The sequence below is a fragment of the Myodes glareolus genome, chromosome 7 (assembly GCF_982192425.1).
Source record: "Myodes glareolus chromosome 7, mMyoGla1.1, whole genome shotgun sequence".
NCBI classification, from domain to species: domain Eukaryota; kingdom Metazoa; phylum Chordata; class Mammalia; order Rodentia; family Cricetidae; genus Myodes; species Myodes glareolus.
The window spans coordinates 25,333,924-25,360,600 of NC_142032.1; the positions used below are offsets into that span (position 1 = coordinate 25,333,924).

The window sequence follows — 26,677 nt, forward strand, 5'->3', positions numbered from 1 at the left end:
TGGAACTCACTTGTAGACCAGGATGACCTCAAACTCAAGAGATCCACCCATTTTTTTTTAAATTTTCTGAGACACAGTTTATCTGTGTAGCTTTGGTGCCTGTTCTAGAACTCGCTCTGTAGACCAGGATGGCCTCAAACTCGTACATCACCACTGCCCAGCTTCTTATTTAAAATCATCCAGGGAGATGGACATGTTTTTGCTAATCCCAAGGGTTATACTTTATTTATCAGTAGAGTCATAAAATTGGCTTCCCTCAAAGAATCCAGAGTTTTAAATTGAAGTGGAAAAGATAGGCAGAGCACAGTGGCACACCCGGAGGCTGGGGTAAACTAGGAGCTCGAGGCTAGCCTGCACCACACCAAAGAGGACAAAAAGAAGCCAGGTGGTGGTGCTGCACACCTTTAATCCCAGCACTCAGAAGGCAGAGGCAGGCGGATCTCTGAGAGCTCTAAGTCTGGAAGATTTACAGTTCAAGAACAACTGGAGCTATTATACAGAGAAACTCTATCTCAGAAATACCAAAAAATAAAAAAAAGAAAAAGACCTGTAAGTATCAAATCATGAAAATAATGGAGAGATAATCAGTGAAACATATTTATAAAATGTTCCAGTACAAACAGTAGGATACTGATTTTAATCAGAAACTTATCCACAGCCCCTATTTTACAAAAACACTCTTTCCAGCACTAACAGTTTATGGTGTCCATGTCTTACAAAAGAACAGAGATAGTCATCCCACTGTTAATATGCTACTGTAAGGGCTGTGGCTATGACTTAGATAGTGCAAAGCATTTGCCTACATTCCCTGCCCTGCAATAGTATCTGTACTCTTGTTCATTCATTCAAAATCCCTGACCCATACTGACCTCCAGTCTGTTTTCTAATTTGTACCTTCTATATCAGCCTCCCAATTAGTAGGATTACACGTATTTACCACCATACCCAGCCTAAAGACCTTTCTGAAACACTGGTTCTAGGCCAGGGATGTTGTTCAGTTAGCATAGTGCTTGCCCAGCATGCATAAGGCCCTGAGTTTCATCTTCAGTACTGAATAGACAAATAGACCAAGTGTGGTTGCACTTGGGAAGTGCGTGCAGGAGGATCAGATGTTCAAGGTCATCCCTGGCTATATCATTATGTTTTCAGTCAGCCTGAAATACATAGATAGATGCATAAACACATAGAGAGGATCATTTTCAGTAGTTTATAACAGAATAGGATGGAAAAGTCATATAAATCATTACAAATAGGAAGCATCTTTAGAGCAGATGTCATTATACCGATATGTCATTATAATCAGAGATGAAAGGATTTCATAGTGAAGTGACTAGCTGTTTATAGGAAAATCAGATTTAGTTCCTTACCCTGGGAAAACACATCTAATATAATACCTGGCTGACTAACGGTAGGTGTTAATATAAAAGTTTTCTCAGAATATCAATAGGCATTCTTGGCACTGATAGGATAAAGAATGATTAATCGCCACTGACATTTAATATGATCTTTGCAAGCCAATGCTCTGAGTGTGAGTTGGCTTACATTTATGAATAGCTTATGTACCTACAATAAAAAAAAGGGTAGCTACCAAGCAAGCTAAGTTAGTATAAATTAGAAGAGAAATAAGAACTTTAAAAATTAAATTAAAATTTTCTGGTAATATTGCTAAAAGACTTTAAAAAGATGTAGTGGCATTCCACTTGTATTTTAATAAACAAAGCTTTCCTGGAGATCAGGAAAGTAAAACAGTCACACTGGCCAGACTTACAGACCAGCCAGCAATGACACACACCTTTTAATCCCAGTACCCACAACACCTTTAATCCTAGTAGCCACACTAGTTGCCATAGAAACTGGGTGGTGCACGCCTTTTTTTTTAAATTTATTCATTTATTATGCATTCAATATCTGCCTACATGTGTGCCTGCAGGCCAGAGAGGGCACCAGATCACATTACAGATGGTTGTGAGCCACCATATGGTTGCTGGGAATTGAACTCAAGACTTTTGGAAGAGCAGGCAATGCTCTTAACCACTGAGCCACCAGCCCCCTGGTGCACGCCTTTAATCCCAGCTCTAGGGAGGATTATAAAACGGGAGGAGACAGCTCTCAGTCTCATTCTGAGATTCCTGGAGGCAGGATCACCATTTTGGATTTAGGTCGCGGTGAGAGCCAGTGGCTAACTGCTTTGCTTTTCAGATCTTCAAGTCGAATCCCAGTTTCTAACTCTCATTTTTTATTAATCATGCTTCAAAAGGCTATTAATTCACTTGTAAGCACAAAAATACAATTCTGAAAGCTAATAAGACAACTTGGTTCTTCATCTAGAAACTAACTATTTAACAAGTACAAGCATTCAGAAAGGGAGAAAAAAAACTATTTACCTCATCAAGTTCAACCAGGACATTCCCACTACTTCCTGCAGGCAGCTCTGCGATCTGAGCTTTGATTGCTTTGGGGATAGGCCCTCGCCGGCTAGTGATAGCGAAAGCTGCTTTCTGGTGCCGATAGAGCGTGATGATACCTCTGTGTTTGGTGACAGTGTGGTGCATCCCATCTTTTTCTGAGTTGGATCCTTATAAAGAAAATAGCCATTTAATCAAAATAAATGAGAAAATGCTCCTGCTTCTAAAGAGACATAATGTAATTTTAAACTGAGCAAGACCTCAATCTTCATAAAGGATGTTGTTATTAGACAATGAAATGGTAACAAAATTGTCTACTTGAATTAAGATTTATATTGAAGCTGGGCAGTGGTGGCCCACGCCTTTTAATCCCAGCAATCAGGAGACAAGAGGCAGGCCGATCTCTGTGAGTTTGAGGTCATCCTGGTCTACAGAGTGAGTTCCAGGAAAAGCACAGAACTTTCTTCCTTCTCATTTGTTTTTTTTAAAGTTGTAAGTCTATTACATTTTGTAAAATTTAGGTTTTCTAAAATCTTATTGATTAAAAAAATCATATAGGACTCAGTCATATGACCACACCAGTGTTAGTCTTATTTCTGAAATCATCTTAATGAAAGAGTCGTTTTTCATATAAATTTTCTATATGAGAATAGAAAACTTGTTTATTTGGCATTATTTATTAAATAGACGTCACTTGCATCATACCACGGCACTAAATTAAGGAACTAAATTATTAACATTTGATTTAACTAGTGTTCTAGTCAAGTTATGAGAAGCCATACAATGACTTTAAAGATTAAGGAAGAGTGAACACAGGCTTCAGCTGAGTTATATCACTTCTTCTATGTACAGCTAATTTGCATGTAAGAGGGCTGATTGACTGGCAAATAGACAAACTGATAAGACAACTTCTTTGTTCAAGGAGAATAGGAAATGGGGGGAAGGCTCTAAAAGGAACTGGATTTACACTTAAATTGTACCTATAATTTAATGGTAAAACAAACTTAAATGGTCAATTCCTTCTCTGTGCAAATAAAGGTTTAGATATATACCTTTAGAATTTTCCTGGCCACTCTGTGTTGGTACTGGACATGTTACACAGGGAGTGAGGTATGGGTCCACACAAAGAGAGCTACAGAGGTTTTTAATAACTTTTGAATTAGGACATGGTGTCCTTGTTGTACACTGCTGGAGAAGCTTAGCTATGCACTGTGCAGCATAGTTTTGTACTAGCGTATTCTCTTCTTTTTTAATTGTTTCCATTAGTGGTTTTATGATAGGATTTAACTTCTCCGGAAGTTGCTGCAAGCTCACAACTGCACATGCAGCAAAAGTATGCACTCTCAACTGCAACACTTGCCACTCTTGGTTCGTCTCTGCAACTGTCATTTGGACCTGATGTCGTTTACTATCTAACTGCTGTAACACTTGAGGATTTAGATCAAAAGTTGATGTGACTTCATTAAAAACAGTAGTTACCTAATAAAAAAAAAGAAAAAATGAAAAATCATTAATTACAACAACTCCAGGTAGACTCGAAAATTCTAAATGGCAGTTTTCTCTTTCATTTGTCTCCCATAGTATCAAGATTTGCTTTAATATTTAGTACGCTTAAGAAAAGGGACAATCTCTTGAGAGAAATAAAATTACTATTAAATATATCAAATTTCCCCTAACTGGTAAAATATGAAAGCTACAGGCAAATACAAACTGTTAGTTTGAGGAATATCAAAATTCACAAACTACTTCTCTACTCCAGAAACAACGGAGAACAAATGCAGTGACCACTGTAGGAGCCCAATACCATTGTGACAGAGTACATTAAAAGACTGTTCTTTATTTTAACTGTATTAAGATATAATTCCTGTACCATAAGTTAACTCATGTGAAGTAAATAATTCAGTGGTTTTAAGAACTATGGCTCAGCACAATGAAAACATTTTTATCAATCCCAAAAGAAAACTCTTACCTATTACCAATTACTCCTCATTTCCCCAGTGTTATTTCCCTCTTATGGAAATAGGTTTATTTTGGCTATTCCATATGTATGAAATCTCAATATAAGTAATGTTCTTCAGGTCCATCTATGATGTAGCATGTAATGAGATTTTCTGTCAAATAATATTTAACTTTCATATATAACTTTTCTATCTTGCATTTCATTTATCCATTCAGTTGGTTAATATTTGGGTTCTTTCTATCTTCTGAATATTAAGTAATGTTGCTCTGAAATTTTATGCACATCAAGGATGTAAAGGCTTATATAACAAAAAGAGTCCAGGCAGAGGGAGCTCACACCTTTAACCCCAGTACTCAAGAGGCAAAAACAGGTGGAGTTCAAGTATGGTCGCACAAAGCAAGTTCCAAAACAGTCAAGATTATAGAGAGAAATGCTGTCTCAAACAAAACAAAACACACCCACAAACAAACAAATAAACAAATGAGTAAATAAGTAAGTGGGTTGGTCATCTTTGCTGGGAAAGTACAATTGAGAGCTTTCATAAATAGGTAACAGCCTGATAATTACTGATCACAAAACAAGTAAACATTGAAAAGCAAAACTTTTCATGGGTATTGAGTTTCTGCTGCTGTTTTGGTTACAGGAAGTTTCACCAAGTAGCATAAGCTAGCCTCAATGCCATCCTCCTGCATGCTGGGACTGTAGGTACTAGCCACCATTCCTACAAAGAATCTATCTTTTGTTTGTTTGTTTTTCATAATAGGGTTTCTCTATAGCTTTGGAGCCTGTCCTGGAACTTGTTCTTATAGACTAGGCAGGCCTCGACTCAGAGATCCGTCTGTCTCTGTCTTCCAAGTGCTGGGATTAAAGGCATGCACCACCAATGCCTGGCCAATAACCTATCTTTTTTTTTCTTTTAAATATTTTTTTATGGTTTATATTTTACATGCATTGGTGTGAAGTGTTAGATCCCCTGGAACTGGATCTTCAGACAGTTGTGAGCTGCCATGCGGGTGCTGGGAATTAAACCCAGGTCCTCTGGAAGAGCAGTCAGTACTCTTAATCACTGAGCCATCTCTCCAGCCCCCAAGAATCTATCTTTTAAGACCTATAAATAAATGATTCCATAATATCCAAAATGGCTAATTCTATATTTATTATAAAAAACTAAATGGTTACATGAGATCTTATTCTTTATCAATAAAAAATATAAAAGGTTAAAAAAGAGGTTTTAAATTATAGCTACATGATCATGCCAATTTGCTCATTACAAAAGAACAAAAATCACTATGTCTAACCTACACTTTCCACTTGGAAACAAATGTGGGAGAGACACAAGTGAGGAACTGAATCAATCTAAATCTAAGGACAGACAAGTCCTGTGGCCACAGAATTGCTTTACTCTTTATAGGGGAAGACATCAGTGAAGACTTGGCATTGGCGGTTAAAGCTTTTGCTTTCTGTTTTGACACTGGGTTTGGTTTTGGAGCCCTAGGGGACCTGGAACTTGCTATGTAGACCAGGCTGGACTTTAACTCACAGAGATTCACTTGCCTTTGCCTCCCAAATGCTGAGATTAACACTGTGTGCCCAGCATTGTTCTTTTTGGGGAGAGGGGTCTTACCATACTGTCCCAGATGACCTAAAACTCCAAGGCTTAAGGGTTCTCCCAACCTCAGTTTACCAAGTCTCTCAAGTAGCTGGGACCACAGACACATGACATCCTGCCTAGTTTTTTGTTTTGTTTTGTTTTTCGAGACAGGATTTCTCTGTAGTTAGGAGCCTAGTTTTAAAAGAATGGTTCACACGTTATTGGTATGTCTTTGTTTAAAGAAAATGTGAGGAAGTAGAAAGCAAGCTATTTTCCAAAGAACTGAAAAGAGTTCAAGAAGCAAGCTAACCCAAGGAAGAGGAGGAACTCAGAGAAATGAGGAACGTACATGGTAACGAAAGTAAGAAAAAAACTGTAAAGGAAGGCACATTTGTTTGTTTTGAGATAGTCTCATTACAAAGCTCAGGCTGGCCTTGAACTTGAGACTCTCCTGCTTTACTCTCCCAAAGGCTGGGATTAAAGATGGATAACAACACTTCTGGCTAGAAGTGATATTTTTAAGTAGAGGAGGGGTGTGATAGAGAGGTCCTAAAAGACTATAAACCTAGCATATCACACAGGCTATATGGACAAGGAAATGCCAAGAGACTTAGAGAAGAATCTGGAACTAGGCATAATGTAAGAAAGTCTTTGATTGGGCTGTAATAATAAAAAAAGAAAAAGAAAAGGGGTTAAGGGTAAACACATGAGTTTTTCTAAAAGAAAATGCTGACAACTCTCCAAATATGGATAAAAGAATCATTTTTCTATTAAAAACCTCAGGTCAACTATATAAAAATGGCAGCAAAATAATCAAAGTAGAAATGCCTACGAATAAAAGACTGAGACTGGAGAGTTGGCTCAGTAGTTAAGAGAATTTGTTGCCCTTGCAGGAGAACCAGGTTCAATTTCTAGCACCCTCATGAAGGCTCATACCCACCAAATTCCAGTTCCAGGGGACAACACTCACAGGTATACATGAAGGCAAAACCACCAATGCATATAAAATGAAATTAATTTAAATACATATGTATAAAGCCAAACATCTCTGATAGCTAAGCAATTCTACTATATTTATCTAAAAAAATCTAACTATATATTAAAGATTTATATAATAATGATTGAAAAAATATTTATAGCATCTTTATTCACAATAGCCAAAAGCTAGGAACAGGACATGTTTTATAAAGAGGCAAATGGCTGGCACTAGCTGTGGTAAACTCAGCAACAAAAATAATATGCAAGACACATAAATTCAAAAATTTCATGGCCCCAAATCCTTATACCAAACTGCATAATATATGGTATCATTTATACAGAATTATAGAATGCACAAATAAATTAGTAACAGATGGGTCAGAATAATGGTTATTTGGGAGCAAGGAGAAGAAAGGATAGGCTTGGAAACAGGAACAGTGCTGTTCTCTATCTTGACTGCGTTTGTGTTTCTCTGGTTTATGTATCTGTGAAAAATCCATATTGGTTCACTTTAGATCTTTGCCTTCATCTAACATGTACAAATATCTATTTACGTAGAAATGTTAGAAAATCATCATATGAACTGGTGATTGGAAAAATGGAGATACTTTTAAGTACATGTATAATATAATGAACTTGGTAAAATGTTAACTGCAAAATCTAACCACTAAGTATGGGCGTTGTTATTCTAAATGAGCAGTTCTATGAAACACTATGTTTGCATATTTTCATCTCACACCAAGAAGAAAACACAAGACACCACAGAAGCAGTTTTCCCCTTGCACTCAGAAGTGACAAACTTCACAAGCTTTCTGGTAAGATGTATTAAATAAACTGTAGAAGCCGTTTTCCCATCTACCAAAATCTATGATACACCAATAAGTGGCAAAACTTGGCAAGTTTTCCAGTAAGATGTACTAAATAGTTCTCTGTCCTATAATTTCAAGAAATTGAGTACAATGAAATAACCTTTCTAAAGAACAGGATGACAAGATACCATTTCACAAACAGATCCAATGTGTCTGTACGCTTCTGTGGTGACACAGCACGGCACATTTCCAATCTTTATTTCATGGTGTAAAATTAAGAAAATCACTTCTAGCCAGCCTTTAATCCCAGCACCCAGAAGGCAGAGGCAGACGGATCTCTGTGAGTTTGAGGTCAACCTGGTCTACAAAGAGCTAGTTCCAGGACAGGCTCCAAAGCTATAGAGAAACCCTGTCTGGAAAAGATAATAAATAAAATTTTAAAAAGGTACTTCTTTACTCACCAGGTCATTAGCTTGATCTATTGTTAAAACATTGTTGTTTATTCTATTACCAACTTCAATATGTGCATCAGCTAATGAGGATATAAACTGTTTACATTCATTCTGCATTCGTGTGAATGGAACAGCAATTTCATCATAATACAAATGTTCTGAAAGGATATCAAGTAAACGCGGCTGCACAGCTAGGGTAACAGCTTTACACTCCTAAAATATAACAGATAACAAGATTCAGGGAAAATAGAGAAATATAATGGTAGAGACGTTTAAATCCTGACTTTAGACAACCAAAGGCTACATTGCCATTGATTTTGAATCTATAGTCTGTTACCTTTCAGAACAGTTAATTTACCCAAAAAAAAAAAAAAAATTACATTAAAACTGCTCTAAAAATTTAATATGACTACAGGACATGCACACGTAACCACTATAATTGCATTTACTTTTCAACCTAATTATTCTTAGTGTACTCTGAATTTATTCAAAATATGCATATAAATGAGCAAATAAACAAACAAATAGAGCAGACATTTAGAAGTATATTACTATAAACACCAGTCAGAAAACAATTTGGCATGCACTAAAAATATTATTCAAAATTTGATATTAAATATCTTTAAAGGTTCAACCACAGCTTCACATGCTGTATTGTAAAAATGGATATAATTTAAAAGCTACTTACCTGCCCCCAAATTTAACTAACCCTTCCCACTTTCTCTGGTTGTTGCCTGCCCCAACAAGAGGGGGAATGGCCTCAGTGGTGAGCCATGAGGGGTTCTGTGGGATCTGGGTGATCAGCCTGGGCTTCACAGAGTAAATCCAGAGAAGCTCTGTGAGGGTCCAGAAACCGAACTGTCAACACTTGCTGCTGAGTCTGAGAGGCACAAAAACACAGCATCACTGCCTCTCCAGCACATGGAGTCCTGACAACAAAACAGATAAGCTTTGCTTCTTTCCAGAGGCAAAGTAGGGTCTCAATTGCAATAAAGCATGGTTCAATTACTTTTAGACATAGCTTTGACAAACTGCTAAGAGGCAGTAACAAGCAACTCTCACAGCAAGTGCAGACAGTTAAATTTCCAGAAATAAATCTTAGATAAAACCATACATCTTATAGAAGTTTAAAGTTAAAGAGACTAGAAGGGAAGTTGGCTCATCTAGAAACAAAGATTTGAGTTTAAATGTTGAGATCTCTTTCTTGTGACCAAAACTTCTGCCTTTGTTACTATCCATATAGATAGAACTCCAAAAACACAAAGCACTGAAAATGTGCTGCCTGAAAGTAATGGCAACTGCCTTACACAGTCAGGCGCTGGCTTGCTTCTTTTTATACACACACAAGTCTTAATAGGGAGCTTTGTAACAGACTGTAGGGATGAACAGATACTATATGAACACAGCTTAGTAGTCTCAGATATGAATGGGGTGCTAAAAAAAAATTTAAACAGATGAAAAATAATGTTCAATATGATATGTAATACTTTCCCATAACTGCTAGATTTTCATAAAGAAATTGTTTCTACTTTTATATCCTAAGTTATAAATAGTCCTAAATGCTAATGGAAATTGGTTTTACTAAATTTGCCTTCATTACTTTAGGAATATACCTTACCTTTTGTAAAGCAGCCCATTCACATATTACTAATGCAACACTAATTCTCTGTAAAGCAGATTTGGAGTTCAAATGGAATAAAAGTAACTGGCCAAGGGATTCTGCTGGTTTAATTTCTTGGTTTACCATATTTACACCTGGATCACAAATACTGCAACAAAGTGCTCCTAACAACCTAAAAGAGAGGGAAAGGCCATACTATTAAAATTACTTGAAGAAAAATTCCTCTTACTAAAGTCATAAATTTCCCCATAAAACTATAACTTATCTTCTAGCTTATTTTCATGAAGACAGGAGATAGTTCGTTTTTGTTTTTGATACAGGTCTAACATAATTCAGGTTGGTCCTCAAGTCTCTACATCACTGAGGACAACTATGAATCCCTGCTCCCCCTCTTTACCTCTGAAGGGACACTGCGGGTGTGCATCACCACACTGTTTGGGTGCTATCTGGGGTCAAATCCAGAGACTTGGACATGCTAAGCAAACATTCTACTAACAAAACTACACCCCAATCCCCCATTTTTTTTTTCTTTAAAACAGGGTATCTATGTGTAACAGCCCTGGCTGTCCTGGAAGTCTCTTTGTAGACCAGACTGGCCTTGAACTCACAGAAATCGACCTGCCTCTCAAGTGTTGGGATTAAAGGCATGGGCCACCACACCCAGCCACCTATTTTTAAAACTTCAGAAACTTAAAAATGTTTACTTGCTTTAGATAACTAGTATAAAAGAAGAACAACTGACAGACATGAAAAAGAATCTTTTGGTTAAATGTTATAGCTACTAGCCAGAATTTTCAAACTATGATACTTGACACTTGATGAATACTCACTTAGCTGCCATCATCCTGGCCCTCATAACTACAAAATCCCTTGTAGCTGGGTCTTCCATGATGGTGTCTGCCCCTGCAATATACTCCTGAAGCACTTCTTTATTCTGGATTTGGCCTTGCCTCACCTTACCACCTGTTTTTTCCTAGAGGAAAAGAAGGAAGGAAAAGCAATAATTAAAGATTAATCAATAAAATTTTATTGGAAACCAAGCCAGTAAAATTTAGTTCTTTTCATAAAATTCTAAGGGCTAGCACACGCCTTTAATACCAGTATTCGGGAGGCAGAGGCAGGCGGATCTCCATGAGTTCGAAGCCAGCCTGCTCTACAAGAGCTAGTTCCAGGACAGGCTCCAGAGCTACACAGAGGAGCCCTGTCTCAGAAAAACAAAAACAAAACAAAACAAATTTTAAGGGTGCCAGGAGGTGGTGGCGCACTCCTTTCATCCCAGTACTCAGGAGGCAGAGGCAGGCAGATCTCTGAATTCGAGGTCAGTCTGGTCTACAAGAGATGGTTCTAAGACAGGCTCCAAAACTACAGAGAAACCCTGTCTCGAAAAACAAAACAACAACAACAACAAAAAATTCTAAGGGCTAATAATTACTATTCAGTTTGTCGGGCTGAATAAAAAGTTGAACCTGCCTAATGTTGATGAAGGCACCCTTAGAATTAAGCAATAAATACAAATTTCTCAAACAGCTACTACATTGGTAGTATGAGGTGAACACAGAAATCCCTTAGGTCTCTCTATACTTACCTTGGCTTTAGCTTTTACTTCTAGCAACATATTAAGATCAATAGGTAAATGAGAAGGCTGCATCATTAAGCAAAGCCAAGCACCCATCCATGGGCAAGCAGCTGCTACCACATACTGAACTGAAGCCTTGCTCAACAGTTCCATCCAAACCTATGAAGTGAAAAGGAAAATAGAAAACAAATTTTTCAATTAAGTACTAACAAAATCTAAAACACACTTTTAGGGAAAATGAACTAGAGGGAATACAATGTAGCACGAGATTCATTTGAAAAGTCAACATAAGAGATTCACTTTGAAATACTGATTTGATTGATAGGTTTCTACACATGAAATAATGCAAAGAAAAGTTTTTGGCTTTGTTGTATTTTTAATATCATGGGGGCCACAAAGATGACTCAATGAGTAAGGTCACATGCCACCACACTTAACAATCTGAATTCAGTTTCCAGAACCTACATGGTAGAAGGAGAGAACCAACTCCTAAAAAGCTGTCCCCTGTCCTACATTCCACACCCAAAATTATAAGTTGTGTTTTTTAAGACTAACTTGATTTTTATGTGTGTATTTTATGTGTGTTTGCCTGCATATATGTATATGCATCACATATACTTATGTGTGACCGGTAGCCATGAAGGTCAGAAGAAAGTTATCATATCTCCTAGAACTGGAGTGACAGATGATTATGAGCTGCCATGTCAGTGCTGGGAATCAAAACTGATCTTCTGCAACAAGTGTTCTCAACCACTGAGCCAATCTCCATCCCAGTAAAAAAGGTTTTAAAAAAGGAAAGTAGGAGCCAGGCGGAGGTGGTGCAGGCCTTTAATCCCAGTACACAAGAGGGAGAAAGAGGGAGAGGCAGGTGATCTCTGTGAGTTCAAGGTCAGCCTGGTCTACAGAGCAGGTTCAAAGACAGCCAGAGCTGTTACACAGAGAAACCCTGTCTCGAAAAACCTAAAAGAACAAAACCAAAAAAGGAATATAGGAGTTGGGCATGGTGGTACACAACTAAGAAACCCACAGGACTGAAGCAGAAGGATTAGGGTTCAAGGTCAGCCTGAGGTATGCGGATCTACTGAACAAATAAACAAAAACCGAGAGACTATTTGATAGTTTATGAAAGACTTTATAAACTAAATATGCCAAGCCAGGCATATTCAAAGTATCTGCAAGCCCAGGATTGAGAGACGAAAGCAAGAGGACCAAGAGTTTGAAGCCAACCCTAGCTACATAGCAAGCTAAGCCCAGCCTTGGTTATATGAGACTCTGTCTCAGATATTCCAATAAACTCCCCACACAAAGAAATTGATACCTCTGACCTCCACGGAAATTCTCTCTCCTCTTCTCCCCCCTCCTCATCCCCTCCCCCCACCACACTATTAAAAAGAAAATAAACTCTTTTTAATAAGTAAGATATTGGGCTGGAGAGATGGCTCAGAGGTTAAGAGCATTGCCTGCTCTTCCAAACGTCCTGAATTCCCAGCAACCACATGGTGGCTCACAACCATCTATAATGGGGTTTGGTGCCCTCTTCTGGCCTGCAGGCATACACACAGACAGAATATTGTATACATAATAAATAAATTAAAAAAAAGTAAGATATTAGCTTAACAGGACATATAAAAAGAAGAATCGGGCAGGACAGTGGTGGCTCATGCCTTTAATATCAGGACTCTAGAGACAGAGGCAGGCAATCTCTGTGAGTTTGAGGTCAGCCTATAGGCTCCAAAACTACAGCAATACCCTGTCTCAAAAACCAAAAAACAAGGGGCTCAGGGGTTAAGAGCACTGACTGCTCTTCCAGAGGACCCGGGTTCAATTCCCAGCACCCATATGGCAGCTCACAACTGCCTGAAGATCCAACTGCAGGGGATCTGACACCTTCACACCAATGCACATAAAATAAAGTTAAATAAACCATAAAAAATATTTAAAAAAACAAAATAAATAAACGAATGAATGAATAAATAAATAAACAAATAAATAAAGGATCAAAGAAACATAATCAGAATTTACATTATATTCTATAAGGAGCCTAGTCTTTGAACCATCTGGTAGATTACTGGACTCTTCAAATATCTTAGTTTGCTTAATTCATTAAAATCCTTCACCAATAGCATAGTAATTTTTTTATTTGTATTTGCAAATTTATCAGGACAAGAAATACAGACAGATTCACCATGTACCTTATGAATAAGATCCAGAATTTCCTGGCTGCTTTCTAAAACACAAAACTGAAAAATGTGTCGCAGCATATCAGACAGGATGGGTATAAGCCAAGATGAAGAGTTCTGAAAACAAAAACATAATCAAATTTATGACACGTAGTTCCTGAACATTAATTTACATCAACAAAAAGTCAAATAACACAAATGTTATCATGAAAAGACCGAATGGCTTTATCAGAAAGAGTCAACGGTGATAAATTTTTATAAGACTTAAGAGGCAACAAGTACCACATCATTATTGCAATGGCTTAAAAATTCCACAATCCTAAAATCACAGGGAAATGGTGAGAAGATCCTTTATCCTAACAAGAAATATTTCTCAAATAAGAAGTACAGAACCAAGCTGTAAGCAGCAGGGTCATCAGAATACATCACTGCTTTGTCGAGAAACTAGGAAATGCTCAGTTACTGCTGTTTGGCAAAAAGATCAAACTTAAATTCTACATACTCATCAATAATATAAGGTACCTAGAATAGTCTTTCTTCCCTTACTCTCATCTCAATCACCGGCAATCTAAACAGCTACCTGTAGACACCAAACTGCAACTCTAAAGGAAGATGTTTGCTCTGTACTAAGAACAAGTAAAATGTGATATAAAGTATATTTGCTGTCTCATGCTACAAATGCTGATAAATACACATTTTAAGTATTCAAATCTGACTGAGAGGAAAAAATTCATGGGGAGAGCACAGAGGATGCTTAGAACAGTAAGACTATTCTATGTAATTGTGCAAACATGACTCAAGCATCTCAGTCCACAGACTGTAAACACCAAGGGCAAACCATAATGGAAACTATAAACTTTGGTTAATACAAATGAACTAACAATAGTGATTGCCTTACTTTCCCATATAGGGTGTTCACAGTGGGGAATGATGTATACATTGTGAGATTAAGGTATATGGGAACACTTCAGTTTTCTCTCAAAACTGTCCTAAGAAATCTGGGCATCGTGGCATACACATTTAAACTCAGCACTCCTGAGATGGAGGTAGGCATATCTTTGAGTTTGAAATCAGCATGGTCTACACAGTTAGTTGCAGAACAGCCAGGTCTGTGTAGGAAAAAAAAAAGAAAGAAAAGAAAAGAAAGGAAAAGAAAAAAGAAAGAAAAAAAGAAAGAAAGAGAAAGAGAAGAGAAGAAAAGGAAAAGAAAAAAGGGGGATGAGGAGGGGGATGGTTCCAGGGATATAGAGTCAATGGTAGAATTCTTGCCTTGCAGTGTCAAACCTGGGTTTAGTCCATAGCACTATGACAAAGAAAAAGGAAAATGGTCCAGATGATATGTTGCAACAATGAGACACACACCTATTGGGAAGGCCTAAATAAAAACATTTGATAATATTATACATTGGCCAGAATGTGGAGTACTGACCATTGATGAAAAGGTAACATGGCGTGTCAAAGACAACTTAGAAGTTTCTTACAAAACTAAACTTCTTCTTTTTGTCTTTGGGAAAAGGGGGTTTGAAAAAAGAGTTTCTCTGTAGCTTTGGAGCCTGTCCTGAAACTAGCTCTTGTAGACCAGGCTGGCCTCAAACCAGAGATCCATCTGCCTCTGCCTCCCAAGTGCTGGGATTAAAGGCATGCGCCACCACCGCCAGACCTGAACATATTCTTACAGTATAGTCTAGTATGCGGGTTCCTTAATATCTGCCCACAGGAGGGAAGTATTTATACATATAAAAACTTGTACTTTTTTATGTATATACTACCAAAACCTGAAAATACTCAAGATATCCTTTCAATACATGAATGAATAAATTAGGGTAAAACAAAACAATAGGAGTATAAAATACCCTTAAAAATATAAGCTATCAAGACATGAGACACACAAAGGAAACTTGAATGCATATTATGAAGTAATAACAAGGTTCCAAACTGATGACTCCAACTACATGACATTGCAAAACTCTGGAGACAGTGAAAAACACGTGATTCTGAGAGGCTGGGAAATGAGAAGAACAAAGGCGATTTTGAGGGCAATGAAAACAGCTCTCTACGATACTGATAATGGTGGACACATGTCTTTATACAATTGACAATAATGTATCTTCTTAGAATCCCCCAATTTTATGGGCAAAACAATAATAAAAAAACAACGAAAAATTTTGAGTAAACAGAAGAGATCTAATGAGGTGATACTGTGCTGCAGCGACCTTACCCACCAAGTTACTGCACAATTACACAAAGTGACAGCTGCGTGTGAAACTGACAAAGGCACACAGTGATCAGAACTCAGATCAGGCTCATTCCACATTCACAAGTTGAAAAGCAATGCAGTGGGCACACAATTCCTTTTACTTTTATGTCAAATTTAGGTTAAAGCTGAAAGAGCTGTGTAATCTATGTAAATTTGGGAAAGTTTCTTAATTTTTTACCATTAGTTCTCTCATTTGCAAAATATAAAAGTAGTAGCCATCTCCTGTAAAGTGCTAGTCAGTTCCAAGTATAAAATGAATCCCAATAATATTTCAAAGTATTGTTACTTTTTTTTTTTAAAGTTTTTGTTTTTGAGACAGGGTTTATCTGTATAACAATCCTGACTGTCCTGGAACTCACTTTGTAAACCAGGCTAGCCTCAAACTTACTGAGATTCAAATTCGACTGACCCAAATTTGAGTTCTAGTACTCAGGAGGCAGAGGCAGACAAATACTTCTCTGCTGGCGCCCAGCCTAGTTAACATAATGAATTCCAGGGCAGCCAAGCCCATACAGTAAAACCCTGTCTGGAGGGTTTTATACATAAACATATACATATACACACACACAAAAATATAATTTTATACACACACACACACATAAACAAACAACTGGCTCAAATAATAACATCTTTTTTATATAAATTTATTTATTCATTATGTATGCAGTGTTCTGCAGGTCAGAAGAGGGCACCAGATCTTACTACAGATGGTTGTGAGTCACCATGTGGTTGCTGGGAATTGAATTCAGGCAGTGTTCTTAACCCCTGAGCCATCTCTCCAGCCCCAAATAATAACATCTTATTGGTATTTTTTTCCTGACATATTTTGTTCAATCTCCAGAATTATTTCAAAAATAGAAAAATGTCAACAGGACTCATCATCTCACACTAACAGGACCTGAAGGAATGCTGTGGGAATCTCAGTATGTGACTAAGACATTATACAATCCTTGGAAACACATGCTCTTGTGAAGCAATTTTTAAGGAAAGGCAAGTTGGGATACCAGCAGTCAGTCTTTAAGGAATTTTAATTCAGTGCTTCAAATGCAGCCTTTATAACCTGGGATGGTTTCTGCCAATCACCTACCATAAATAAAGACTAACACAACTCCTAAAGGAAGGAATTATTCAATCCCTAACTCACTTAACAAATATTCATTATCTCCTATTTATTAAGCATTTCTCCATGTTCTGAATATAAAACTGAAACAAAATTCTAAAATACTTCTAATCTCACATTGATGATGTTCTTAGGTTTATATGGTTACTATAAACCTACTATGCCCAAGCATTCTGATTTTTTGATAGCTAGCAATGAGGAGGCAATGATCTGATCTGTTTTGAGAGTGTATTTACAGTTACCAGTGCTTACCTGGTCCTGTGTTGATAGCAATGTGAAGAGAGTTTCCAGTGCTGCTCTTCGGACTGAAGATATAGTGTGATGCAAAAATGGCCAGACACGTGGAACTAGAACTGTGAGTGACTGCTGAATACTACGAAAGAAAACACAAAGGAATCCCGTTCATTCTCAGCTGAAACTCCATAAATATGTTATCTAGTATCAATGATGTATGAACCTGGTGATGTTGACATGACTTTTTAATAAATAAAAGATGATCCAATTTTCATGACTTATTCACTTAACACTTATTCAAAAATGTTATTGTAAAACCAAAAGACAGAGAAAATACAGCCAATAAAGGGTAGAATTTTAATAATAGGTTTCTCAATGTCACTAATGTTTTAATTAACCTCATCAAGTTAGAACTTTCCAATACATCTGCAATTGTAACTTTGTTCTTCCCAAAAAAATGAAAAATGTATCCTAGCTACACAATTGGGCTCGCATAACTGTTTTCCATCCCGAGGGCTAATCTCAATGGGTAACTAATCATTACTTCTATTCATTTTTCAGGCCTCAAACGAGCAAGAGATTAAGAGATAATAGAGTTCTGAAATTTCTTATCCTGGTTCAGCATTTTCTAAATTAGGAAGACTCTCATTTCTTCCTTCTCAGATAAAATTTTAAATGGAGAAACTAAACAAAGTCAAACCTAAGCTAACTTGAATCATAGCTCTTCTGCCACGTTCAGGAGTCATTTCTAAAAAGTGCCTCAAATTAGGAAGTACTTCTTCAGCAACATTTGAATTATATCCGTGAATAGGAAAAAGGTAGGAACAAAAAAGGACATCTCAGCTGGGTGGTGGTGGCACATGTTTTTAATCCTAGCATTTGGGAGGAGAGTCAGGTGGATTTCACTGAGTTTGAGGCCAGCCTGGTCTACAAGAGGACATCCAAGACTGTTACACAGAGAAGCTCTGTCTTGAAAAAACAAACAAACAACAGAAGGACACATCAATATCAACACTACCATTCTGTCATCCTCTATGCCCCCTCAGAGGATTCCTTCAGTAATATTTTCATTACTTTCAAGTATACACAAACTTTACTTTTGCATTCAGTAAATTTAATTTAAACACACACACATGCAAACGTGAGTAATTTAGAATACATACAAGCACCATAACAAAGACTTGTTAATAGTGTAATTGTTCAAGCTTCACTTGACATGCTACATTTCTTCTTGTATAAGCTGGAAAGTATCTGCCAATTATCACAACATAGGAAAAAGTTATCTATTAAGGCCAATTTTGAAATTTAAAAAGGGTATAAAACTACATTATTCCACATTGGATTATCAGAAATTTAATTTCATTGCATGGTTTTCTTACATTACCTATGTTTTTTTAATCATTTCATTATTTTATGTGTATGGGTGTCTGCCTGCATGTATGTCTGTACATAACATGCATTTGGTATCCACAGAGACCAGAAGGCAGCACTGGAAGCCATGGAGCTAGAGTTACAGATGGCTGTGAGCCCTCACATCATCATGTGGCTGCAAGAAATTGGACCTGGGTTCTCTGGAATAACAACCAGTGCTCCTAACTGCTCAGATCTCTCCAGTTCTATATAATTTAGCTTTCTTGGTACCACCTTGGTCCACAGGCTAAACCTATATAGACTTTTCTTTCCTTCCTTCTTTTTTCTTTCTTTCTTTCTTTCTTTCTCTCTCTCTCTCTCTCTCTCTCTCTCTCTCTCTCTCTCTTTCTTTCTTTCTTAATGAAAGTTTTACTGGAACATATCCCCTATGGACTGTATACTGGCAGTTTTACTGGAACATATCCCCTATGGACTGTATACTGGCAGTTTTCTGTATAGTAAAATAGTGGAATAGTTTCAGCTAAAGATTGATTTATGTTCAGTATTTAGGCCTTCAAAGAGATTTACTTAACCTCTAGTTTAAAGAAATTTAAAACCCCTGTGACTATAGAGCTTTGGGAGAGCTGTAACTTGAGCACACTCCATCCCTTTGTGTTGTGTTAGTATCAGAAGCTATCAAAAGCAGGAAGCCCTACATATGTACTACTGCTTCAGTTGCTGTCTTCTGTTAGAGCTGTGGGAACTCATTTGATATCCTACTAAATTCTGCACTAAATACTACTTACTAGCTGATAATATACAAAGAACATGTTTTTCAAATATGTTTGAATTATACAAAATATTCATACAGCCACAAGCTGCTTTAAAATCATAATCATATAAACATTCACTGAATAAACTCACTAGGCTAAGAATAGCAATTTCCCCATTTGTGAATTTTTAAAAAGCTGTATAAACTTCTGCATTTTTTGGATACTATTATTAGAAACAATAACAGCATTCTGGCATGTTAAATTTCAAAAATATATATTTTGGACCATCACTGGAGATAATATAAACCGACTGCTTTTTTTGTTGTTGTTGTTTAGATGATTAGTTTTTGTTTTTTCAAGACAGGATTTCTCTGTATCAGCCCTATCTGTGCTGGAACTCTTAGACAACCAGTCTAGTCTGGAACTCACAGATATCTGCCTGCCTCTGCATGCTGGGATTAAAGACTCTAAAATGTCTGATTTTTGTTTGTTTGGATTTTTTGTTGTTTTTTTGTTTGTTTTTTTTCGAGACATGGTTCCCCTCTGTGTAACAGCTCTGGCTGTCCTGGAACTCACTTTGTAGATCAGGTTGCCCTCAAACAGATTCACTTGCCTCTGTCTCCCAAGTGCTGGAATGAAAAGCATGAGCCACAGCCACCCAGTAAAATGACGTTTTTAAAATAAACTATTTTGAGATATCTATTTTAGATCCACAAGATAATGAACTATAAAACTAATACCCAAGGTAAAGCAAACAACTACTTAAAAAGTTTATTTGTGTGTAGGCAGTGCTTAAATACAGGGCTTTGTACATTAGACAATCTTCCACTAAGGTCTGATCCTAGCTCCTAAAATAACCTTTCTTGACCCAAATGTTCTACTAGTTAGAATAAAGAAGGGAAAAAACTTCCTGAGAAAAAAGTGGTGTCCTCAATATACAGCACTGCTTTTAAAGCTGCTAGAAGTCTAAATTCAATCATCTGGAAAGACATAGAAAGGCTTATTATTCTATCACACTACTAAGAAATAATTACCTGCATTGCTGGACCTGAGGGTAAGTTAACATTGATGAAAGAAGAGTCATAATACTATTTGTTGAAGCTGTTAGATCATCTAATTCCAGGAGAGAATCCCATAAGGTATTTATAATGGAGGGTACCTGTAACATCAGTTTTTAAGAAAAGTTATTGACTTCACACAACAAATTAATAAATCCTGCCAAATTATATCCAAAGGGTAACTAATGAGTCAATAGGATATATAACTTCAATGAATTTGAACAATGTCAGCTTTAAGAAATATCAAGGAGAAAACACTATTTGCCATTAACAATTCTCTACCTGTTTTTAATGTCATTAGGTTCTACTTTTCTCACTTCCTCCCCACCCAGAGTTTTACTGGGCAGGATAGCTTCAGGGAATTTTAAATCATATAAACAATCATGAAAATACATGTTTAGTTTTTGAGCTCATAAAATAATGCTGGCTGCACTTTTAACTTCATATTCTGGATTTGATGAAATGGAACTGTAGCTAAAATTTAAGTCTCTTAAAAATGAGATCAAGTTAAAATGCCAAAAAACAAAATAAAAATTAAAACTTGATATCTCTAAACATAAAGGGTAAATTTAGGAAGAAATAGCTGTTTCTTTTTCAAGGAACTTCTGTTTATTGTGTACATAAAGGGAATTAGATAATACACAATTCACTGTTCCCAAAGACAACACATAATCAAGCAAGCATGCATCTTGTTAGAAACAAGAGAATTTCTATAAAAGATGTAGGAGATAAAATAACAAGAACTCAATGTTTTTCCTGCTATTCCACACCCAAATGTAAACATGCACTATAGGAAGAAAATGCTGAAAAACCTTTACTATACCTTTTGTGTCTGAAGGTAGACAAGGTTTTCTACTACAGGCACTAAGGATGCTGCTGCAACAGCTCTGACATCGTCATCAAGGTCCTGGAGTCCTTCAATTATTCGAGTTAAAACTTTAGGCAATAAAGTATTAATTACATCCTGCAAAATAGTACACCAAAACAGGCTAATTTTCTATTGAATAATTACTGTGTTCAAACAACTCTATTAACTTTGAACATATATTCCAATATTTTTGTATTTGGAAAGGAACAAACAAAAAAGATAAGTTAGCATAAGCTTATATAAATAATCCCACCAGAGAAAGATTCCAATACTTTATTAAAAGCTTTATTAAATACTTTACTAAAGCTATCAAGTCCTGGGACTAGAGAGCTGGCTCAGTGGTTAAGAGCACTAACTGCTCTTCCAGAGGACCTGGCTTCAATTCCCAGCACATACATGGCGGCCCACAACATGTTGGATCCAGGGATCCAACACCCTCTTCTCACACAGGCACACATGTAGGCATAAAATACATAAAATATACATAAAATAAAAAATATTAATTTTTTAAAAAGCTATCAAGCACTAAAGGATGGTCATGATGACACACACCTATAATCCCAATATCTGTGAGTTCTAGGTCAGCCAGGACTATATAATAAGGCCATATAAAGAAAAAAAAAAGATTATTAGCTATGTGGTGCTGGTGCATGCCTTTAATCCCAGCACTCAGAAGGCAGAAAAAGCAGATCTCTGTGAGTCTGGGCTACACAGAGAAACCCAGTTGAAGAAGAAAAGAAAGAAGGAAGGAGGAAGGAAGAAGGAGGAAAGAAAGAGGTAAGGAGGAAAAGAAAAGAAAGGATAAAAGAGCGATAACTGCAGAAAAATAGAGACTTGGAAATCACTATATTGAGCAAACTAAGGCCGACTCTGATAGACAAATATCACGTTTCTCTCATATGAAGGCTCAAGAGAAGGAAGGGGTGCCCTTCCGTTCATAGACCGCAATAGTGGAAAAAGAACTATGAGAGGAGGACTAAGGGAAAGAAGAAAAGGGAACAAGAGAAGGTAATTAAAATACATGTGCCATAAAAGCAGAAGAGGGAATTGTTTGGGGTGAGAGACGAAAACAGAGATAGAATGAGGGATGAAAGAGATGAATAACAATAAAGAATAATGATATATACAAAGGTGGGGTTCAGGTTTCAGCGAAGGGACTGCAGGTCCCATGATGAACTGCAAAGGTGGCAAAAAGAAGCCCCTGAAACAGCCCAGGAAGCAGGCCGAGGAGATGGATGGAGACAAGGCTTAACGCAGAGATAAGGACAGCAGAAGAATTTCAGGAGGCTAAAAGCCATGCAGAAGGACCCCTGAGAAACAGGTGGAAATACAAAATCTGGCTGTCCCGCGAACCTGGGTTGATGGTGAACGCTTTCATTCCTATTTAAACATCTGGATTCCCTGCAGAAATACCTTTAGCCACATACAGCCAGAATTAAGTGTTATCCCAGAGCCTGTTATACACTGTAATAAGCTTTTGTAAAATAATGACATATATGAAAATGTCAAAATGAGACCCAATTTACAAATTTATAAAAACAAAGGAAACAAATGCTTCTCAAAAGATGCATCAGCTTATTAGTCAGAAAATCGATAAATCAAAGTTGCGTTTTGCTTTATTTTGCGAGACAGGGTTTCTCTGTGTAACAGCCATGGCTGTCCTGAAACTGCCTTTGTAGATCAGGCTGGCCTCAAACTCACAGAGATCTGCCTGTCTCTGCCTCCCAAGTGCTGCTGGGATTAAAAAGGCGTGAGCCACCATGACCACCTTAAAAGTCATTTTTAAAAAGTTAGTCTTGCAGGAGAAATAAACTTCCCCTGGGAAGAACATATTAATTGGTTATCCAGTATCAAATGGTCAGCCCTCAAAACATACATATAAATAACATTAATATTATGGACTGAGCAGGTTTTATTTAGAAATTATGTACAAACAGGCATGCAATAATAATGAAAAAAATGAAGTTGAAAGAAAGCAAGGAGGGGTATGTCAGAGGAGTTTGGAGAAAGAAAGGGCAGGAGAAATGCTGTAATTATAATTTTTTAAAAGATCTATTTATTTACTATGCATATAATGTTCTGCTTGCATGTATGCCTGCAGGCCAAAAGAGAACACAAAATCTCATTATAGGTGGTTGTGAGACACCAAGTGATTGCTGGGAATTGAACTCAGGACCTCTGGAAGAGCAGCCAGTGCTGAGTCATCTCGTCAACCCCTATAATTATAATCTTAAAAATTAAAAAAAAAATTTTTAAAAACTTAATCTTTTTTTCAAACACTATCAAAGCATTTTTCATTCTGTTTTCTATAGAAGGTATAAGATTTTTTTTAAAAAGGCTGTGTTTGAAGAGCTGATAGATGGGTTACAAGGACCCATCTATCAGCAAAAAAGGGCAAAAAAAGCAAGGAACGAAGCAGAAAGGGTAAACAAAATAGAGAGCTGGGTCTTTGAACAGAAATCACAAGGTAACATTTTATTGCTGGCAGTTTAAAACAACAACAAAAAGACAATCTTGGTGCAGGAGAATTGTCTGTGTTCTGTCAATCATGTTTTAAATTAACGCTGATTGGCCAGGCAGGAAGTATAGGTGGGTCAATCAGACAGGAAGTAGAGGTGGGGCGACGAGAACAGGAGAATGCTGGGAAGGAGGAGTCCATTTCCCCCACTCCTGCCCAGACTCTGAAGGAGCAAGATGTGAGCTACCCTGCTGAGAAAGGTACTGAGCCATATGGCTAACATAGATAAGGATAATGGGTTAATACAAGTTACAAGAGCTAATAACAAGCCTGAGCTAATGGGCCAATCAGTTTTATGACTTATGGAGATGTCTGTAAGATTTTTCTCTGGGACTAAATGGCTGGGGGACCAGGCAGGGCAGAAACCCCAACAAGCCCGGCCCTCATGTTACACAATCTTAAAAGTAACTTCAAAAGGCTTTTCCCAGGTAGGAAGGGAGGTTTCATTCTAGGACTAGTGAACATGAGAACAGAGGAAAAACTAATCCAAAGCATTAAGAAAGACAATCTTGTAAGATCCTGCCAATATTGGCTGGTTGGTTCTGGAAAGCATTCAGAAATTATACACTGGCAAGAAAAGTTCAGTACTTCTTTCTCTGTGGCTCCTTGGTTATCTCGTTATTTCTTTTCTTCTTTCTTTTTTAAAGGCAAGGTCTAATGTGTATTTCTAGTTAATAAAATACTAGTATCTAGTACTAGATACAGTCTGTATCTAGTTAAGGAAGACCATGAACTTCTAGTCCTTCTGCCTCTACCTGTCAAATACTGGGTAAGAATGATGTGGGATTTTCCTCTGTATGCTGTGAATATGTTCTATTACCATTGCTTAATAAAGAAGCTACTTTGGCCTATGGCAGGGCAGAATATAGCTAGGTGGGAAAACTAAACTGAATGCAGGGAGAAAGAAGGCAGAGTCAGGCAGATGCTGTGTAGCTGGAACAATAATGGTGGGCCACACCCTCATGGTGATACACAGATTAATAGAAATGGGTTAATTTAAGGTGTAAGATCTAGCTAGGAATATGCCTAAGCTATTGGCCAAACAGTATTGTAATTAATAGTTTCTGTGTGATTATTAGGGTCTGGGCAGCCAGGAAACAAACACGCAGTCTGTATCTACATAAGGACTTTGGAGCACGCAGGTTTGACTCCAAGCACTAGGATTACAGGCCTGGTGCACTAGTCACTTGCTTTTATCATTTTAGTACTCAATTTTGAAAAATATTTATGGGTCATACATTAAAAATCTGTTAGTCAACATAAGAACCTAACTACTAAATATACATGCTAAAGAGTATATCAAAATTTCCAGTAAACTATGAAGACAGCATTAATGTATATCAGTAAACTATATGTATATGCATGTTTTTATCCTGGGTGAAGCCTGACAATGCAGCAAACATTCAATTATAAAACACTCCATTAAAAAAAAAAAAGGATACACCATATAGTTTTGACTCTTGGTACTAACCCTAACTAGCTTTATAACCTTAAAAAAGGCTTCTAACTTTTAGAACTTGTTTTCCTATATGAAAATGATAAGGTTACTTGTATTTTCTTTTTCTAAGCTTTCTTACAAAAACAAACAAAGAAAAACATTGGTGAATAATGTAAAAAAAGTACAGGATGTGTGGACTACTTGCTCTGATAACTGCTGTAAGCTTTTTGGTGTGCATTTCCTGTCTATTTCATCTGTATATGTATCTCCTATATAACTTGAGTCTTAAAGACCTCAGACCATGTATTCAATATTTAAATGAGTTTAAACAATTAAAGAAACTATGAAATGCCCTGAATTAGTTCCAACAAACAATGTAACTAACCATCTTTTGATTTCTCTGTAAAATGTTATGAGCATCATCTATTTCTGTGACACTTTCTCAAGAAGGCATGACAACAAACACCTATAATCTCTGAACCCAAGAGGCAGAAGCTGAACTACTCTACAATTCTGAGGCCCGCCTGGGTCTATATAGCAAGGTCCAGACCAGGTGGAGCTATATATACCTAGATCATAAAACAGAGGAACAAACAAGCAATCAAGCATACTCATCACAACAAATAAAACACCTATGACTAAAAAAATTTCTCACATGCACTTTCCAAACTGAGTTATTTACCTGACGAACTGCCAAAGCATATTTTATTCCCAGCAAACCACCATGTCTAACTTCCCATTGTTCTTGGGTCAGTAATTTCAGTAGCACATCCACTGTTTTATGAACTCCTGTTTCATTCATGTGCTTTAAAACCACACCTAATGTTTGAGCACAAGTTTCACGAACTGGTGCTACAACCTAGAGAACAGAAAGAAGTTACAAATGCAGAAAATGTACTTATGTAGAATTTACAATCTGGGCAAAGCTTCACTCAGGTGATACTTACTTCATCAGAAACAAAGTCTCCAAATCTGTCCAAGGCAAAAACACAAAGGAGTCTAATGACTAAGTCCTCCAACCATTCTTGATGCTGCTGAATCATCTATTAAGATACAATCATTTTTAATAACAGGTAAAAATCAACTCTGTACTAGAGGGATAATAGAAGTGTTAGAGCCGGGAGGCAGAGGCAGGCAGACCTCTTTGAGTCTGTAGGCCAGCATGGTCTACAAGAGCTACTTCCAGGACAGGAACCAAAGCTACAGAGAAACCTGTTTTGAAAAATGATAGATAGATAGATAGATAGATAGATAGATAGATAGATAGATAGATAGATAGATAGATAGATAGATAGATAGATAGATAGAATAAATTAATTAATTAATTAAAAAGTAAATAAAAATACAGCTGTTAGGCCCAAAAAAGAAAAAAATACAATACTGGAATAGATTATTTTAGGAGAATGAACAGTTACCAGTAGAAGAGTTCCACATTCCATCTTTAAATGTAAACATGTCCTCTTTGATAATTATATTCAGAAACACTATT

The 26,677-nt window shown here is 37.0% G+C and overlaps 1 protein-coding gene across 1 annotated transcript in view; it reads right to left on the reverse strand.

Annotated features, from left to right (window-relative positions):
* The window catches only part of Btaf1 (B-TFIID TATA-box binding protein associated factor 1), an 87,411-nt gene that overhangs the window by 25,223 nt on the left and 35,511 nt on the right, over nt 1-26,677 (reverse strand). The window contains exons 10-21 of the mRNA XM_048438917.3: nt 26,136-26,231; nt 25,871-26,047; nt 21,188-21,328; nt 20,341-20,465; nt 17,202-17,322; nt 13,585-13,689; nt 11,402-11,551; nt 10,647-10,789; nt 9,814-9,988; nt 8,205-8,408; nt 3,458-3,884; nt 2,385-2,575 (exon numbers count right to left, since the gene is read on the reverse strand). Coding sequence (XP_048294874.2) covers nt 2,385-2,575; nt 3,458-3,884; nt 8,205-8,408; nt 9,814-9,988; nt 10,647-10,789; nt 11,402-11,551; nt 13,585-13,689; nt 17,202-17,322; nt 20,341-20,465; nt 21,188-21,328; nt 25,871-26,047; nt 26,136-26,231 — 2,055 coding nt within the window. The remainder of the gene's footprint in view (nt 1-2,384; nt 2,576-3,457; nt 3,885-8,204; nt 8,409-9,813; nt 9,989-10,646; nt 10,790-11,401; nt 11,552-13,584; nt 13,690-17,201; nt 17,323-20,340; nt 20,466-21,187; nt 21,329-25,870; nt 26,048-26,135; nt 26,232-26,677) is intronic.